Consider the following 21,185-nt stretch of genomic DNA (forward strand, 5'->3'; position numbering starts at 1 on the left):
TCCAATGTTTCTCAGCTACTTCTATTTTGTAGGGTTTGCACAACTCCCACTACAACAGTCTTATCACATTATTATGCCCTTCATAGTACAAGCCCTCTGCCATGACTGTCTCATTCCCAGCAACAAAGTGTGCGATTGTTTCCTATTCTTTTTACAGAACATAAATTTGTCAGTTTCTCCCACATGTTCAATGGACTTGGTAAACCAACATGTACATAGTCCACTATCCTGGGCTGCTATTATTAACCTTTCATCCTTTGGTTCCAACTCACCTCTCCTTAACCATTCCTGTGTCAAATTGTGATCAACATGAGGTTGTTCCAGGAGATCTCTATACTTACTACTATATTTATGGCTTTTCCAAATTTCTTTCCTTCTCATCTGATTATTCTCATTATTTTCTTTCTTTTGTTTTCTGGCACATCTAGTTGCAGTCTGATTTGTGTCTACTTCTGATATGATTTCTATTTCTGCTTGCTCCATGAATGCTTCTGCTAAACTAAGCAGAGAGGTCATCTTAAACTTACTGTCCTCATGTTGTAAAATTGTCAGTATGTCTGGATCTGATGAGGTCAGTATTTATATATATATATATATATATATATATATATATATATATATATATATATATACAGTCCCACAACTACATATCTATACATGTAATCAGTTTTGAGGAGGCCCAAACCTCCCTCAGAGTGGAGAAAGTATAATCTTGGTATACACATATTTTTATATTCCATTTTATAAGCATTAAGCATTTTTCTTGCTTTTATGTCTAAATGATACATTACCTTTTGGGGATGGTCAGTTATACCAAAATGTTTAAATTAGAACAGGAAGAGGAAATTGGTTTATAGCTTGGACTTTATTCATATTTCATTCATGATGTCCTTCTATTCCAACGTTGCAGCATTCACTACTGGGTTTACTCTTCTTCCCATCAGCTTGTTCGGCCAGGTTTTGAAAGCTTTTCCAGTCCCTGTTGGTGTGTCAGACATCTAATGTGTAGGCTGGTATGTGGGCCATAAAATTGACATCTGTGTGCACCAGTCCCCAGAACTTTTCAGCCGCCAGCCATATGCCAGGTGTTCCTGCTACTCGAGGATGTCGGATCAGTTTTGCATTAGGATAAGTACCCCGTTGGGCATTTTCTTCAGTCCTTTTGTATTTACTATAGTCTGTTAATGTTTGGTAAGAGCAAGTGCAACTGTGTTGCCAGATTCCCCACAAAGACGGCCACAACCAGTGTCTTTTTTTGTTTGGGTAGGGAACTGGATTATAAAAGCTGCGTCATTTGTAAGTCATTCATCCCTAAGACCCTTTATCGCTGACTTCAGGCCCTTGACCTATACCTCAAAAAACAGCGTTTTAGGCAGATTGCTCTCAGAATGGAAGCTGCTACCGATGCCCCATCTGAACCACCTAGGAAGAGGGCCAAGCCCACAAGGCCGTCCACTTCCACCACGCCTCCCTCCACCAATTCAGAGCCTGTAGCTACCATTATCTTGGCCGAGGAACCAGCCTCCACCACATGGGATAAAGTGGGTACCTACCAGGATGCCGCAAAATCCAGAGTGGACAACAAGTCTGAGGAGGATATCCCGGCACCTGATTCAGACGCCAGGGGGGAACCAGTTTCTGAGATGGGTGCCTTGGAGCAGGCCTCTGCCATTCCTTCTATTTCTTCAAGGCCAACTGCCAACCAGACGCTGGATAGGCCTGCAAAGAAAAAACAAAAAACAAAGCATGTCACTTCAACCCGTCAGGCCTTGCCTGACTGACAGGCCTTCAGTCAGAGTCTGTACAATGCCTTTCTAGCCCTTAGGCCTACACCTGACCTCCCTCATGTTGCCCCACCTCTTCTTAGTCCCAGGCCTATTCAGCCAGAGACTACTCTTAGCCGTCCTGCAGAAAAGGAAATGTCTGACTCCTCAGAGGACTCCTTGTCCTACTCTTCACAGATATTTTCCCCTCTGGGGTATGGATCCCCAGAAGAAACCTCTGCTGAACCTGACTCCCCTGTGAAAGACCTTAACTTTGGGGATGCTGTTAATCTAATGAGGGGACATTTAAAAATGGGATTGCTCAGACATGTCTGAGCAACAGAAAAGAACATATGACTTGATACAGATGGAATCTCCTAACCCAGCCACTATTCCTCCTGTCCAGCCTGCCTTCCTGGATGCCTTTGAAGCAGCATGTATAAACCCTGATTCACAGCCACCTGTCCCTAGAAGGGCAGACTGGTTGTATAGAGTGCCTGATGCAGACACATTTCTTTTCAAATGCCCACCAGCTAACCCAGCAACCATTTCTATTGCTACTGATAGGGCTACCAAACCTCTCCCTACTACCACTGTCCTGCTTGCAGATAAAGACAGCAAGGCCATGGAGAGGTGGGGGATGAAGATATACACTAAGCTACTCTAGCCTTTAGGACTACAAATTACCAGTCACACATGGCCAAATAATCCTTGGCCTTACCAGACAAAGCTTCTAAGGAACTTAATGAGATCCCTGACTGGTCTGCAAAGGGATCCCTGTCTTCCTTGCTTGGGCTCATCTCCCAACTCAATAAACATTCCCTAAGGTGTGCATATGATGCATCAGAGGCCTCTGCCAGGTCACCTGCATCTGCCTCAGTATTGAGGAGATACTCTTGGCTGCATCTTCAGGCCCTACCAGATGACTTTAAGGCCAAACTCTTGGATGCTCCTTTGGATAACACTGCCCTTTTTGGCTCCAAGGTAGCTGATCTCTTTAAGTCACTTCAGCAAAAGGGAATGAGCTACAGGATCTTAAGCATCTTCTTGTCTCTCCAATCCCAAATTTTCAAAAGAGCTACCCTGCCAAGACACAGTTTATTAGGAAGTCTTCTAGGCCCTCTACCCCCTCCAGGTCTAGAAGACCACCTAGGAGGCATACTACTCAGTCTAGGACACCTCAAGCCTCTGCCCAGAGACCTCCCTTTCCAGAAAGGGCAGGCAACATATGACTGCCTGTCTCCTTTTCTACCCTGCTCCTCCCACCATGCCTTCATCCTCCCATCTCTCTCACTGCCTCCCTGCATGGGCCCTAGTGACATTTGACAAATGGGTTTTGTCTATCTTGAAGGAGGTTTACTTCATGTCTTGGATGACCCTCCCCCAAAAACTTTCTATACCACTACCCCCCCCCCCTCACAATGGTCCCTCCTCCCCGAGGTTCTAAACAACCTGCTGCTCCAAGGCACCATAGAACTCACCCCCCCTCTACTCGAGGGAGAGGCTTTTACTCCAGAATTTTTCTGGTGCCCAGAAAGAAGGGACCATGGAGATCCATCCTAGACCCTTCCCGCTTCAACCCATTCCTGAAGGTTCCCTCCTTCAGGATGATAACACTACCCATTCTCTTTCCCCTCATCCTTCCCCAGGCATTCATGGTGACCCTGGACATCAAAAAAGCCTATCTACATATTCCAATAAAACCATCCTCCAGAAAATTCCTCAGATTCAAAGCAGGCTCCTTGCATTTTCAGTTTTGTGCCTTGCCCTATGGACTCTCCACTGCTCTAAGGGTATTTACAAAATGCCTAGCCCCAGTCATTGCTTACTGCAGAACATGAGTCATGCACATTTTCCCATACCTAAATGATCTGCTCATTCAAGCAACAGACAGACAAACCCTCCTAGTCCACACAGAGGACCTCCTGCTCCTGCTGCAGTCCCTACGGTTCCTTATAAACTTCCCCAAATACAATCTAAATCTTACAAAAGGCATTGTCTTTCTAGGATGCAGAATCAGAACAGACCTCAGGATAGCCTTCCTACCTCAGGAAAAAGTGCTTTCCCTGACCCAACACCTTTAATCTGCTCTCCTTTCACCCGCCCTGACTGCAAGGGAATTCCTCAAACTTCTCGGCCACATGGCTGCCACAATTCTCATGGTGCCACTGGCAAGATTACACATGAAAAAGATGCAATTGTATCTTCGCTCAGTATGAACCCAGCAGTCTCACCCCCTAGAGTTCAGAATCCCACTTCTACCCTACCTCCACCAAGAGCTAAAGTGGTGGATGGCCCAGGTGACCCTAAACCCAGGTTTCCCCCTACAATTGCCCCCCCCCCTTCTCAGATCATGCATACAGACATTGCACAAACAATGGCATATCAACATCAAAGAGATGTCATCCATACTTCTGGCCCTGCAGGTCTTTCTACCTTTCCTCAGACAGGGCATTCTGAAGATCTTCACAGTCAACACCAGAGTGATGTGGTACTTGAACAAGAAAGGAGACAACAAGTCCTACCTCATTTGCAGACTAGCCCTACAGGTATGGGAACTAGCTGTCTCCCAGGGGAACTCCCTACAGGCAGCCTACATCCCGTCTCAACAAAACTGCCAGGCAGACTCCTCAACCAGAACCTCCTCAGACAGTCATGAGTTGATGCTGTTAAGGGAGGTATTCCTAGAGCTGATCCACAGGTGGGGTATTCCACAGATAGACCTGTTCACCTCCTCCACAAACAGGCAACTCCAAAGCTATTGCTCCAGAACTTATGACCCAAAGGCTCTTCAAACAGATGCCTTCTTAATGTCCTGGAAGGGGAAATTCCTGTACACCTTTTCCCCCTTCCCTCTGATACAGAGAGTCCTACTAAAAATTCAGCAGGACTCACCAAAAATCTTGCTGGTGATCCCCTTTTGGCCAAGGCAACACTGATTCCCCCGTACTTCTTCATCTATCCAAGGGCAATCACCACAAGTTATGCCCCTCAGTGGATCTGGTCACATAGCACCAGGGGACACAGATTCATCCACAGTGGAGATCCCTGCACCTCTCCCTGTGGCTGATAGGATTCTAATTCCCTTCAGACACCTATACAATGAGGACATGCTCTCAGTCCTGCAGGAGGTCAGGAAACCAAATATGAGGAAATCCTATCTCTCTAAATGGAGAAGGTTTTCTATCTGGTGTCAGAAAAGACAGATAGAGCCGCTGAACAGCAACCTGCCTCTAATTCTCTCTTACCTGTGTGAACTGCTAAAGACAGGCTTTCTTACTCCTCCTGAAAAGCACACCTGTCTGCCATTTCTGCCTGACTGCCTATGGAGCCCCCACTTGCTTCCAGGCTTCCAGCCAAACTATTCCTAAAAGGCGTTTTACACTTAAAACCTCCTAGAAAACCAACTCCTCCTCCCTGGGATCTTAATAATGTGCTGGAAAAACTCACTCTGCCACCCAATGAACCAGCTGTCAAGGCTGACTTGAAGTTTTGCACTTGGAAAACAGTACTGCTAGTAGCTTTGACATCAGCCTGGAGGGTCTCAGAGCTTCAAGCCCTCATGGCTACACTACCCTTCCTAGTTTTCCATATGGACAGGGTCACCCTCAGGATTAATCCTGCCTTCACCCCCAAGTTGGTTAATGACCTCTCCCTAAATCAGGCTATGCACCTGCCCACCTTCTTTCCTAACCCTCAGGAAGACAGTGATAGAGTCTTTCACTCCTTGGATGTACACAGGCAACTTTATTTCTACTTGCATAAGACCAAGCCTATACACAAATTAGACCAGCTATTTGTTTCTTTCCAACCCAGGGCTCTTTTTTCTGTCTGTGCTGATATCTTTAGTTTATTATTTACAATAGTGTATGATACATCCTGGTCGGTTCTGATACTCTGCATTGTTTTTATCACATTTTTCATTCTATGTCTCTGTTTGATGCTTCCATGGTGACATTTACTTTCTTCCCTCCCTTTCCCTTGTTGTTCTGGATTTTGTGGTAAGAATTTGTCTGTTATTAGTTTAGCCACACAGTAATATATCCTATTTACTTCTGTTATATCACATGCATTTCTGTTAATGGCCTTAATTACTGTGTTGATCTGTTTTATCAAACTTCTAACATTTTAGGTTTTATTTACTTTTTGTAATCTGTTTCTTTCATCACTCTTAATATATCTACCCACCTCTATTAAATCAATTAGATCTTCCCTTAGACATCATTTTCTTCTAAACTGAGGGTACATTCTTTGCTCTTTGTTTTCTGTGGGCATTCTACAGAAAGTTCCAAGACATCTTTCTGTGATAAATCCTCTTCAGTTACATCCTGCATTATCCGTTGGTCTTTCATATGGGAACTAATTTCCCATCACTCCACAACAGTGTCTGCATCACAGTTGCCTCTGTTTCCTGGTCCTTCCTTTGCTGTGCAAGTCCAACTGAACTTTATTACTGGTATCCAACTGAAGGCTCTGGAGCATCATCATGTGGCAAGTCATCAGATGCTTCCCGTTCCACCTGGTTCTCCTTAATTTTGGGACTCATTGTTCCATCATGCTGTGATGTTACCTGACTTGGATCTCCTACACTAAATCCTTCACTTTGCAGGTAACCCATAAATTCAGTTTCTTTACTCGATTACTAATCCTCTTTTTAAATTTCACCTTGTCTTTTCTTTCTTTTTTTGTATTGTGAAATGTTTCATATTCAGGTACTTTACCTGTATTTCTTTTCAAACATCTTTGCTGTGGCTTTTCTGTCTTGCTTGCTTTTACTTTCTCCTTTACATAAATATCCCGCCATATCAAATCACATTTTCCTTCCCATGTCATATTTCTTCTTCAGATGTATCCTGCTCCACCTGTTTCTCCATAATTTAGGGACTCATTCCTCTGTCATATTATGACATAACATGTGTTACATTTTCTACACTAAATCTTCGCTTTACAGGTATTCCATAACTTCAGGTTCTATTTGTTTAATTTCTTCCTTACTGATCTTCTGTTCTACCTTCCCCTTTCTGTTCTTATTTTTTGTAATGTAAATTTGTTCATATCTTGGTGCCTTTGCCTACATTTCTCTTCAGATATCTTTGGAGCTGCTTTTTGTACTGATTAGTTTGGTTTTCTCCTTTGCAAAAATAGTGTACCATGTCAGATCTATTTTTCTTTTCCATATTCATTTTTCTTTTGTATACCTTTTAAAAATGTCTTAGTTTTGATCTTTATATTTTTGCTTTTCCCCTGCTGCTTCTTTTCCTGGTGGGCCAAAGTTTCTTTGTCTGTGTAATGTTTTTAAATCTCTCTGTTGTATTAATGAACTCACATTTGCATTTGAAACTTTTATCAGTTTTTCTTGTGCTTTTCTTGTGCAAGTATTTTTCTTTCCGCCTATATCTCTCTCTTAATTTTTTGAATCTCTTCTATCTGGAAATTCTGGGCATCTTGTATAATAGTAACAATTCATTACTTCTTCCCTACCCTCAATAGTCCTCGCTGTCAACTTTATGGCTCTTTTTTGGGCCTATCCCCTGAGCATGGCATAACCCCATTGTAAGAATGCTCCCAGGTCTTTAGGATTCTACACTGACATTGTTTCCAGTCTTTGCATCAGTGTGTACACAAGGATTGGGCACTTTTTATCCTGGGACTTGTGCACCCTGATATATTTTTTATTTTTAACTTACCTCTCTATATATCAGTGTTGTCTTGGTGAGATTTTGTAAAAGCAGGGTCTATCACATGAGGGTACTCACCATGACTTGAGGATGACTTCAGTTCCAGCAATACTAGTCTCCTTTTCTTCCCAGTTTCATCATCTCTCCATTTAGACAGCACAGCTGTGTAATGAAGTGTATATTCATTCAGATATTTTCATTGCTGTGAAAGTTGACTAAGTGGTGCTCAACGCATGCAATCATAAACATATGTGTATGTAGGTGTATAAATATAAATATTTTATATATATATATATATATATATATATATATATATATATATACACACACACACACACACACACACACACACACATGTTTGTATGATTTAATATATATATATATATATATATATATATATATATATATATATATATATATATAGATAGATAGATGACATGTGTGTGTGTGTGAAAGAGCTCAAATTTGTAAATTTGTGAGAAACAAAATGAGAATCACAAAACAACTTCTCGACAGCTATCACTATGGCCCCTGCACCACTATAGTCTTGTGTGCCAACCCAAACCCTGTCACTAGCTCTGTTCCTAACCCTAACCCAAACCCTACACATTACATATTAAAAACTCTTTCCCTAACAGTACCACTAATCAAGACAAAAGGACACAGAAAAAGCACAACACCAAACTGGCACAAGACTAAATCTCACCCCTTACCTAACCTTCACTCTAAACCTAACCCACAAATACTCACAGATATGCACTACCTGCTTTAACAAACTCTTGCACATTCTCACAAATACAACCTTCCCTGCACACTCCTACAGACCTATCTTGTGTAAAACTTGAATTCAACCAAGTGTGATTCACACAAATGTGTAGTCATCCATTTGTCCTGTTCTCAGTTTTTGTCATTCATTTGTATTGTCGACCAAATGAATAGCAATGATAGATAGAGAGACAGATACATAGATAGATAGATAGATAGATAGACAGATAGATAGATAGATAGATAGATAGATAGATAGATAGATAGATAGATAGATAGATAGATAGATAAAAATGTAAATATCAAAAACTAAGCAATGCTTTCAAATAAAAATGTTTTTCTTTGCTTATGTTTAATTCCTTTTGTTTTCTGTTACAGGTGTACAACTTCAATGTACCAACAACTGACAATAATGCACTTAATTTCAAGACTGCCATTGAAAATGCTGTAAAAACATATTATGGATCACAGATTGGTAATCAGTTCACAGCCACCTGGGCACTCAAAATCACCTGGGAAAATGTCTTACCATATACTTCCTACATAGCAGTTGATACTTCATATGTAAGCATTGATTTTTAAATTAATATGTACTTATTTATATAAAACATAATTGATGCAGTAATTAATAGTTTCATATCTTGCATATATATATATATATATATATATATATATATACACACAAACGCATGCACACACACACACACACACACACACACACACACACACACACACACACACACACACACACACACACACACACACACACACACACACACACACACACACACACACACACACACACACACACTACTAAGACTTAAGCATGCCTTAGATTATGCATGCTTTTTTTTCGCATACGCTTCCAACTAATGCAACATCTTTACTGTAGTTAGATATTTTTCTTTCTTTTTCCTCCCTCTGTCTCTCTCTTTCTCTTTTCATGGATGCTAATCCCCTCTATAAATGGGATAGAACTAACATGACTTCAAACTATAGATAAATAAACATTGTGTAATCAAGGGACCATCTTTTCAACTTTCAGTACTGAGCTGTGCACCATCCGTGATTTACTTAATTTTAATTTGACTTAATATGTTTATTTGCTAGCTAGATAGTGGAATTTGTTTATCTTAGACTCTTGTCAGCCCAAATCCAGCCTAGAGGGTAAATGCAATATAGATGGTCATTTACAGAAGAAGAAGAAGTAATGATTCTTCCTAAACCAGCTCATTCCTATAGGTGGCCTGTGATGCTGGTGTAGAACAATAAAGCTCCAACTTCAGTCCAGGCAACCTAGTTTCAGTTAGCAGCCTGGGCGTAATCAGTTTTGGGCCAGCCAGGGCAAACACCTCACACTGGGAAAGAGCAAAGCTAGCAGCAAAGGAAAGCATCTTCACTGATTGCAATGTGACTAGAAAAGGTGTGATGCCGCCCCTTTTATAATAAATGTGTGCACAGAGCAGAAACATGTCAAACTATGACTATGAATCATAAATAGGTGGGAGGACTTATTATCATACCAGGATTTGCATCATTTCTCACAACTGTTTATTTGCTAATTTTCAGAAGTTTATTTGTGGCCATCTCCCACTAGCTTAAGTAGCCTTGAATCGTGGCCTTTGCTGCGCAAATGTACAGATAGTATAAATTGATTTTACATGTTCACATAACGATTATGAATGCCATCCTAAATCTTTTTGTCTGTGAATAATAAACAGTATCTCTTTAGAGTCCACACAGCTGCAGCACGTTTTCCCATGTTTCCCCATTTTTTACTAACAGCATCTACAGGTCTACTGATTCAAAGCAAACTTGCTGATGCTGTTTTTGTTGCCTGATCAAAAGCCGTATATTGTTTTATCTATCAGTTCTTACTGAATGAACTACAATGTATGTTTTAAATAATATACCAATATGATTTTTTCCCAGGCTAAGTAATATTTATTTCTGGGTATCAGTAAAAAAACAGGCATAGTATCAAACAATTAGATCGGATGTATCACAAGGATCTAGCACTAGCCCACTGCACTTTACCATGTCTTATCATCATCATCATACAGGCTAAAAACACATGTATAAACTAGCCCACTGATCATTACTTCCTAAATTTATCTGCACCATAAACGTCTTCCTGTTTAGATGTATATGTCTCAGCTGTATCACTTTTTTGATGTAGTAAGGACATTTCCAGCTTGTCACCACTCTAGAAGAAGAAAAAAAAACACAATTTATTGTATACTGTTTGCATTTAAAATGTCTTAGACATAAATGCCCATGTATGTTAAATGGCTCTAAACACACAAAAAAGGTGAATTGTTTATTCTTCATTACAAAAATAAGATTTTCCCTTGGACCTGTATAGGATGAACTGAACACATGGCTCTAAACACACAAAAAAGATAAATTGTTGTTAAGTCTTCATTACAAAAATAAGATTTCACCTTGGACTTCTATAGGATGAACAGAACATGTTCAAGTTTTAAGTCTTAAATATGTATGGAAAAGTATTAATATATTCAAGCCATTTAATTTTATGCTATAATTGCTAACAGATTATTGAATGATTTTGACAGTGGATATCATATGAGGCAGTCAAATTCAAGTGTGGCTCTTATTATAGTGCTGAAAAGTGGAATTAATACTTTCTTACTGAATGACTTGATAAATCTGCTGATGCAACCAGTCATTTTAGACTTCCAGATTTTTAAGTGTTTAAGATAATTGGCAAAAGTTAAAGGTGAACACAGTTTCAAGTTTCTGATTACTGAGAGAATAGTGACTAAGTCTGCCATTTCCAAAAATAAACTATCCAGTCCACAAACATGCTTTTCTCACAATCACATCTAATTATGACACTTAATGCAACCTGAAGAATATAATATCATTAACATCATGCAGGGAACTGCTATGCCCAGTTCAGTGGCATCTGCAAGGAATAAATCATTTAAAAAATAAGATGTTATGTTGTCCTATCTCCCCTTCATTCTTACTGGATGGATTCAAAGCTGATCCTCAGCTCCAACTCAACCGCATACTATAGCTCAAAGTCTTTCACTTAGCTCTTGGCTGAGCACCTATCCCATCATGCAATGTGTGATTCCTCAGATCTCGTTTGCTGCTTAAGAAGATTGGAGGTTCTTCAACTTGGCTAAGTTTTTGGAAATGTTATATTTCTCCTGTTTTTCAGCTGTTATTTCTCTTTAGTTTCATAGGACTGTTTTTTACAGCTAGTTATTATTCTGGAGTTGTGTGTGTTGTTTATTTGATACATTAATGTGGTTACTGCTTAGTTGGCTATCATTTTAGTTGCAGGCCTTTTTTCTCCCTATCCTGTAGTAAAGCCTTTAGTGCTTCCCTTTCTAGTGTGTGTGTATCTCCTTATTAGCATTTTTCTTGGCTCGTTTAAGTTAGAGGGCCAAGTGTCCATTTGAATTAGAGGGCATAGCTAATCTTTCTTAATTAGATTTTCTCTCTTTAGTAGCAGTGCTAGTTAAATTAGAAGGCCTAGCGCCCATTTAACTTAGAGGGCAGAACTGAACTTTGATATATATATATATATATATATATATATATATATATATATATATATATATATGTGTATATATATATATGTATATATATATATATATATATATTGTTTTTTGTAGTCTTTTTTCCTTCTCATAATGTCTAAAAAGAGTAGAGAGATGAAACCAAAGCAGTCTGGCTTTAAAAAGTGCCAAAAATGTTCGCAGAAAATGTCTTTAACTGATGGTCATAGCATTTGTGTTTATTGCTTTGGAGCCATTCACCTTCAGGAATCATGTACCTTCTGTCATTCTTTCAGTTCACGAGTTTTGCAGGAGAGAAAGAATAAATTAATATTCAGAGGGTTACTAAAAACTCCATTCTCTGAAGCTCTAGAAAGTCAGAGTACCTCCTACAAGCCTAAGTCTCCTTCTTCAAAAAGTGATTGGAGATCTCGCTCACCTACCCTTTCCTCCAGGTCCTCTAGAAGTCTTTTGGATGATGGTGTGGATAGGGTGGCGCTCAGACTACTGAAGTTGCAAGAGCTGGCTAAATTATTTTTTGGCTCCAACTCAACCAGTTCCGGAGCCAACTAAGACTCTTTTATCCATGCCGATTCCTCCTGCGAGCCATGCTGGATCTTCAGAGCCGGAGTCCCAGGTACCGTTTGCTGCAGAATCTTCAGTCCAGAGACCCCGTCCAGGAGATTTCAGAACCATTGTCTGTGCCGACACCCTTGGTGCCATCCCAGGTGTCTAAGAGCCAAAGCTCTCCGGTTGGTTCAGGGGGGGATACTCAGACCCAAGTTTCTTTAGTTCCGAGCTTACTTCTCTGGGTATCGGCATGGGTGAGCTCAGCTCCTACATCGGGCTTAGAGCTGGTCTTGTCAGAGCCTTGGATTTCTTCTACTTCTTCGGAACTGGGGGCATCCTCAGAGCTGGGGGGACCTGCTTTCGAGCTGATGAGGAGAGTGCTGTCCCTACCTACAGCTCTACTCAAGAGTACTGGTAGTCTTCCCCCTAAAGCACTGGCATCTGTCTTGGCACCACCCCGTCCTCAGGACAGCGGAGATTCAGGACCTCAGGGAGCCCCATAGGGTGAGTCACACTGTCCCGAGACCTCCCCAAAATATCCTTCTAAGGAGGCTTCTTGTTAGAAAACATGCAAGAGGAAGCATCTGGACTCACCAGATGAGTCAGTCACCTCAGACACTGACCTTGAGGAGTCAGAAGGGTCCCCATGGTCACCCTCTGAAGATATCTCCTTTGTAGATATCTTAGAAATCCTGAAACAGAGTGGTGGCTAGAAGCCCATCAACCCTTCTGATGAGGAGTCTGTGCACTTGAAGACCTTCAGATCTCAACCTTCAGCCTCCTGGGTGTCTCTGCCTTTTGATGAACTAATGGAATTGGGTAGTCGAAAGGCGTTGGAGTCACCAGACACAATGAAACCAGTCCCTCAGAGGCCAAATAAGTTTATAAGAGCTCCAGTAGAGAAAGACTTTCTTACTAAAGGCATCCCTGTAGATGCTATAGTGGTGGCAGCAGCCACCAAGAAGGAACTCTCTGAAACATCCTCATCTGTCCATACATCAAACAAGGAGTCTCAAACAATGGACAGATATGGGAAGTGTATTTTCTCATCAGCAACTTTTACCCTTGGATCGCTGAACTACCTTATGCACTTCACTGGGCTACAAAGAGATCTCCTGAATGAGTTAGGAGGTGCTCTCCAAGGTTCACTAGCTGCAGGGGTCTCAGACAAAGTGATCTCTCAGCTATCCACCTTAAATTCCATAGTTAACGCCTCCAGAGGCTTATTTCCTATGCAGCGGATGAAGCAAGTAGGGCAGTGGAGTTCAGGAGTCTCCCTAAGGAGACACTCCTGGATGCGCTTGTGTAACTTTGCAGAACCCTTTAAGTCTACCTTTGTCAATGCCCCTTTCAATGGTTCCTCACTCTTAGCACCAAACGTCAAAGACACACTCACCAGATGAGAGCAGGAAGGAAAAACTCTCTCTGCCATTGGAATACATTTTTCTGTACCTTCCAGGCCCTAAATCCCATGGAGTTTTTTAGGACACATGAAGCGAATCCTTCCCCAGGGGCAGAGGGGGAAGCAATAATGGTAGACATCATCCACGAGGCAGAGGGGGTCCACAGAACCAGGGTGACCTTGATTTCTTTTACAGCCGACCCTTCCAGTGCTCCTGAAAGGAGGCCCATCTGTCCTACTCTGGAGGCAGTCAAGGGGCATTTATCTTTGTACTCAGAAGCCTGGTGATATATCACAAAAGACAAGTGGGTACAAAGTATAATATCCAGAGGTTATTCCATTCCCTTTTGCCTTTCCATCCCACAACTCAGAAGGATCCTGGACATTCCACCCAGTCAAAAGGAACAAGCAACTGTAGAGATTCAAAAGTTGCTAAACAAAAGAGTCATCCAAGAAGTCCCCACACACCAAATAGGATTCGGAACTTACTCAAGATTCTTTTTAGTGCCAGAAAAAACAGGGGACTGGAGACTCATATTGGATCTCAGCAAACTAAACAAATCTGTAAAGAAGTCCAAGTTCCGAATTCTTCCCTTTTTAGGGAGAGATGATTGGATGTGCTCAATAGACCTCCAAGATGCATGCTACCACATAAAAACTGACAGACCATCGAGGAGTCCCTTATGCTGCTGGCTGGGAGCCAGTCACTACCAATTCTGATCTCTGCCCTTTGGGCTCACTACAGGCCCCCAGAGTGTTCACCAAATGCATGGCAATAGTCACGGCTCACTTGAGATGGCTAAGATTCCAAGTGTTTCCGTACCTAGATGACTGGCTCCTGACTGCCACCACCACCAAGCATCTACTACAACAGTCAAGAGACACCACTTTACAAATCTATTCTCAATTGGCGATAACAATAAACTCAGAAAAATCTGCCTTGCTGTCATGTCAGCATATTACGTTTATAGGAGCAGAACTACACATCGTATCTATGATGGCAAAGTTACCTGCAGAAAGAGTTTTTGCACTCAGACAACAGATTACTGATCTCCTGCCAAAGGCAAAAGTAACAGTGAAAACAGTTCTAAAACTCCTAGGAACCATGGCAGTAATGATAACCCTAATCCCTTTAGCCAGGATGCACATGAGAATTCTTCAGTGGCTCCTTTTTTCTCAGTGGTCCTTACAAGAACTTCCCATATCTCACCAGATGAGAATTACAGAGTCGTGCAAGAAGGATCTAGGATGGTGGATCCTTTCCAGTCATGTCATGTTAGGTTGACCCTTTACCCCACAACAACCGCTGGCAACAGTGACCACAGACACCTCCCAGATAGGGCGGAGGGGCATTATCTGGGCAGGATGGTCCAAGGCACATGGCAGGAACATGAGACCCATTTGCACATCAATGTTTTAGAGATGAGAGCAGTGCTCTTAGCATTGCAAGCACTTCAGGACTTTCTTCCACTAGGAACAATTGCAATTCAGTCCGACAATATGTCGGTGGTTTGGGACATAAACAAGCAAGGAGGAACCAAATCTTACCACCTTTGCTGAGAGGCCCTCAGGATATGGCAATGGGCAATCTCTTCCCAATGCTTTCTGATACCAATGCACACCCCAGGGAAGTCCAATGTGATAGCACTCAGGCTGATCAGAGCAATATTGGTACCTCACAATCGGTCCCTAAAGAAAGAAATAGCAGAAAGGATATTCCAAAAATGGGTCCAGCCTTGCTGTGACCTATTTGCCACTCCCACGAATGCCAAATGCAACAGCTACTTTGCCCTGATCTCCCCTCCGGGGGAGTCACCAAGGGATGCACTTGTCCATGATTGGTCCTCGGGAGTTCTTTATGCATTTCCCCCTTTTTCCCCTAATACCCAAAGTCATTCAGAAATCCTACTCATTTGGAAGCAGGATAATTCTCATTGCTCCATACTGGCCTCATCAGATTTGGTTTCCCTTCCTCCAGCCTTATCTTCAGGAGGAACCGTGGGCTCTGGACCCAGTTTCAGATCTTCTGAATCATATGTTGGGAATGTTCCACCCCTCCCTCCAAACCCTCAGTTTGACAGCATGGCTGCTCCAGTTCCCAACTTAGTCAGGCTTCACAATTTTACGCCAGTAGTTAAACACATCTTGGTATCCTCACACAAGGCTACAACAAGGAAGCTATATTCTAGTAAATGGAAAATGTACTTTTCTTCCCCGATCACATCCATTCTTGAGTTCCTATCAGAGCTTTTTCAACAAGGTTCAGCTGCAGCTACTATTAAGGTACAGTAAGCTGCAATCTCTAATTATCACATAGGTGATGGAACTTCGAACTTGATGTCACACAGATTATGTAAAGCGGTCTTGAAAAGTACTTATTAAGACCCCCCTTTAAAGAACCTCTGTTGCCATGGGACTTGAATTTTGTTCTAACACATCTGACCTTACCCCCTTTTGAACCCTCATCAACTTGTGACCTCAAATTTCTGTCTTGGAAAACAATTTTCTTAGTTGCTATTACCTTTGTAAGAAGAGTTTTGGAATTGCAAGCTTTATCAATCAGACCTCCTTATTTGATCTTCCATAAGGATAGAGTATTTCTCCGAACTAACCCATAATTTATACCTAAGGTGTGTTCACAAAATAAGTTAAATCAATCCATTGAACTACCAGTGTTTTTCCCTAATTATAGCAACAAGGATGGTGCAGTGGTGCAGCGGTAGCTTTGTCGCCTCACAGCAAGAGGTTCTCTGGTTTTATTCTTGGCAGGGGTGCGTTCTGTGTGGAGTCTGCATGTTCTCCCTGCATTCGTGTGGGTTTCCTCCGGATGATCCATTTTCCTCCCACATATAAAGACATGCATCTGGAGTGTTTCTCCCTGGCCTCTGCTGAAAATTGCCTTTGTTTCAAGTCAGACTTTCCTGGTCAACAAATGTTAAATAAAGAAATAAATAAAAACAAGGCAGAATACAAGCTACACCAGTTAGATTTGCATAGACAACTTTGCTTCTATTTACATAGAACCAAAGATTTCAGGAAGTCTGATCAATTGCATTCCAGTCTGTAAAGTCTCACTATCTAACTGGCTGTCAAATTGTATTACTTTTGTTTACAGTTCTAATAACAGACAACTACCATTCAAAGTCAAAAGTTACTCTACTAGGGCCATGGCTACATTATCTGCTTATCTAGCTAGACTATCAATGGACAGTATTTGTGCCACTGTTATGTGGGCAAGACCTCACACCTTCATTACCCATTACAAAGTGGATTTGCCCTCCAGGGACAGGGCTTCCTTTGGTTACACTGTGGTAAAAAGTGTACTCCCATGAGCCACTCAGGGAATATGGTGCTAGGGATGCTGTCCCAACCAGTAAGAATGAAGGTGAGATAGGACAACATAACATAAAGAATTTATGTACTCACCATAATGTTCCATGTTTGTTGTTAATCTCGCCATTCATTCTTAAGAGCCTTCCCAACTTCCTCCTGCCTAGGGCTTCTAGAAGACCGAGAGGAATTTCCTCCTTGGACAAAGAGCTCCTCTGACTTTCTTCTTAAGTATCCTTTATTATAGGACTAGTGTACATATATGTTTAGCGTTAGCAGCAAGCAAGATCTGAGGAATCATACACTGCATGACGGGATAGGTGTTCAGCCACAAGCAAAGTGAAAAACTTCAAACTATAGTATGTGGCTAAGTTGGAGCCAAGGATCGGCTCTGAACCCAACCAGTAAGAATGAATGGCGAGATGGAGAAACAAACATGGAACATTATGGTGAGTACATAACTACTTTTTTTCATAGATAAGGCCCCAAAATGAAACCCTGGGTCACATTTGAGTTAGAATTGCTCTTTGTGAGTAGAATCCTTTAAGTTCTGTTATCTAGAGTGAATTTGGTAACCAGTTATGCACTCAGCAAATCAACACAGCACTTAAGCCTAGCTTGACTATCTCATTATTCAAAGCTTGATGATTTATTGACTCATAAGTACCAAACACTTTGCTATATACTCAATTAATCTAGAAACCCTACCTAACAAAACTTCAGAACTGCATTCCTGGATGACCCTCTACTCCCCACACATTCTAACCTAGCCAAAACATAGTTTAAACAGCATATCTCCAACACTGATATCTTGCCCCCCCCCCCCCACTACAACATCTACCACCAAGATAGAGTCACCTGGAAAGGTGGTGGATTTGCAATGACGTACTCTGAGCACCTCAGTTTATCCCATCTACCATAACCCACCCAAATTTCCACCCAGCTGAACTACTAATCCTAAACTGCCACCTTAACCCCCAGAAAAAAATTTGCCATAGCTGCTATCACCATCCCACCAGTGAACAACATTCCCATCCTCGAATCCATCCTCTCATGGATGTCACTCCACATTCCCTATGAAACAATCCTGTTAGGATACATAAATATTGACTGGTGAAAACTGTCTACTACCACCTCTTCCCTCAACATCAACCTTTATGGCTTTCATCAACTTATTACTACACCCACCTGCTTCAACAAAAATAATAACAATAGTTCCACTTTGGATTGGATTCTAACATCTGATCCTAACCTCTATTAAAACCCTACTACCCTACCTGACTCCCTCAGTGACCACCTTCCTATCCAAGTACACAAACATTCTATTCAGGTACCTAAGTACCATCTCTACAGAAAATGCCACAACCTGTCATCTTTTAATGATGATACCTTCAACAACATGGTCAACTCCATAAATTGCTCCATTCTGAAATACATCCCCCTAAATAATGCAGCCCTATATTTCAATCATACTTTCCTTGCATCCTTGACTCTCTTGCACCACTTAGAAAAGTTAGAATCAAAACAACCCACACCCCTTGGCTCTCAAAAGACACCCTCACACTTATAAAAAAATAGATAGCACCTGGAAACAATAGATTAAAACAAAATCTCCTTCCCTTCACCAAAAATATAAAAAACTTTGTAACCTTACAAAAAGCACATAAGGATAAGAAAAAGTTCTATTATAATGCCCAATTCACACATAAGTGTAACCCAAAATGATTCTGGCACTCTATTAATAAAATCCTACACCTAGGTAACCCTACCACCCCCAACCCCTACCTCGACAAAACTCCCCTTGAAACCTCCACTCTTCTTAACTCTTATTTCATAGAATCTATTTGCAAACTAACCAAAAATGGCCAAAATCTCACACATACCACTCCCAGTACTAACAATAACACCTCTTTCACACTAAACCCCATCCCAGCTTCTTACATAAATCTCTTCTGCTGAAATTAAAACCATGCTTCCCCTCCTCTGCCAACCTTCCTTCCCTCTTTCTTAAATCCACTGCTCATCAATAGCTTACCCTGTCTTCATTTTGATTAATAGATCTACACAGGAATCCACTGCCCCAGACATATGGAAATCTTTTCACACCATTGTTACACAAAGGAGGCAATAACAATGAACCATCCAAATACAGACCTATTGCCATCCTCTATCCATTTTCTAAACTCCCTGAAAAATGCTACATAAACAGTTACTTAAATACCTAATAGATGAAAACCTCCTAACCCCTACTTAATACTGATTCAGACTCCATCATAGTACATCCACTGCCCTTCTGTCATTTACTCATATTGTTGCTGAAAGAGACAAACATCTACTTGCTTATTGCCTCTTTCTTCTCCCCCAAAAGCTTTTGATACTGTCTCTCATTCTAAACTTATTGCTAAACTATCTGATCTCAATCTATCTCTACTATTAAATGGTTTTCTAGCTATCTCACTAATAGATGACAGTCGGTAAGATGGCACTCCACCTGCACCCCTTTCTTACCCATTCATACTGGGGTTCCTCAAGACTCCATTCCTGGCCCTTTACTCTTTAATGTTTTTACCAACCAACTACACACTCCCTGTACAAATTCCACCCTGATACAATACGCTGACAACTCCATTGTTATCTCCTGTTCCAATAACATTTCCAACCTCCTCTCTATCACTCAGAAAACACTTTTTGCCCACAGAAAAATAGCTAACCAACAACAAACTGATAGTTAACTCCAAGAAAACCAAACTTCTACTCTTTCTTCCCAAATGCCTCTCTCACCTGAAAACCACCGTCACCATTTTTATTGACAACACCATTATTCAAGCTGACCCACATACAAAGCTCATCGGCATTGCAAAAGATGACCAATTGAAATTTGATATCCATATACATCAAAAAGACAAATCTGAAACTCAGCTTAGTCTACAGACATAAAAAATACCTAGCCCTTAACTCTAAACAACCTCTAGCTCAAGCTTTCCTCCTTCCTTGTCTACAAATGCCTCTCCTATCTTTACTCATCTACAATCCACCCTTCTAGCTAAGATCCATCAAACATATCACAGTGTTGCAAGATTTGCCAGTAAGCAACCCTATGAATCGCATTATTGCATCATTTTAAAACAACTTCATTAGCTAGATTCCCCCAACACCTGCTTCTCTCCTAGTTGCAGCTCACACACTCGTTACTTTCTAATCCCTTAGCTTGCCTTCTTATACATGTATAAACAGAGGGCTTCGTAAACTAGTTCAAAAACCATTTTAAAAAATTTGTAAAACTTAAAAACCATTACAATTTGAAAAATAGTACATGTTACAATTTAGCTGCTCTAATTTTAAGAAATTAATATATAGAAATAGAATATTTTATACTATTTTTCAAGTTTTAAATGGGTGTTTTAAAAGTTTTTTAAAATGGTTTTTGAACTAGTTCATGAAGCCTTCTTTTTATATATGCATGCTATATTTTAAAGCCTTTAAAGTTGGTACTTGTAATAATGCTAACTTGCCAGTAGATGGAGCCTTTATATAGCATTGGATTATATAGATACGCTTTAATATAATAATGTTTCATTATTTTATTATTTTTTTACTACTACAGTATATTTTAGTTTCTTATATATCTAATGGAATTTGTTCGATGTAGGTTATTGTTAAACAGATTGTGGTTTTAATACATTACTTGGGGTACTTGTAGGCATTTGAAATATTTAAGCGTTTTATTAGCATTTTTATCATGTTTATTTCCAATTAGTATTAATTTAATGATTTGATTATTTAATTGAATTGTTTGCTACTTAAGAGATTGTGAAATGGGTAGGGGCTCAAGTCTTCAATTGTGAAAGACGAAAATGCAGTAACTCAGTTAAGAGCTTATGCTGGTTATGCTGTTTATGTGACTGTTAAATTATTTTTTCATGGCATAAAGTTGAGTGCATCACTATCTGGTGATTCGAAGTGGTTTTTCCTTCCTAGTGCTAGTTTTTGTTGGTTTTAGGTTCATGACTTGAGGGCACCAGTTCTTCTGCTCATTTTTTTGTTGAAAGAAACTAAACTTTTTTTTTAAAATTTTAATACATATGATACAGCCCAATGCCAGAGCTTACATTCATGTCCTTGACTTATAATTTCTATGCACCCC

At 40.7% G+C, this 21,185-nt stretch overlaps 1 protein-coding gene across 1 annotated transcript in view; it reads left to right on the forward strand.

Annotated features, from left to right (window-relative positions):
• LOC122801232 (mucin-like protein) overlaps positions 1–21,185 on the forward strand; it is a 468,953-nt gene that overhangs the window by 199,902 nt on the left and 247,866 nt on the right. Inside the window, exon 15 of the mRNA XM_044070784.1 lies at positions 8,585–8,770. Within this exon, the coding sequence (XP_043926719.1) occupies positions 8,585–8,770 (186 nt within the window). The remainder of the gene's footprint in view (positions 1–8,584; positions 8,771–21,185) is intronic.

The sequence above is a fragment of the Protopterus annectens genome, chromosome 4.part1 (assembly GCF_019279795.1).
Source record: "Protopterus annectens isolate FY-2018-M chromosome 4.part1, PAN1.0, whole genome shotgun sequence".
Lineage (NCBI taxonomy): Eukaryota > Metazoa > Chordata > Ceratodontiformes > Protopteridae > Protopterus > Protopterus annectens.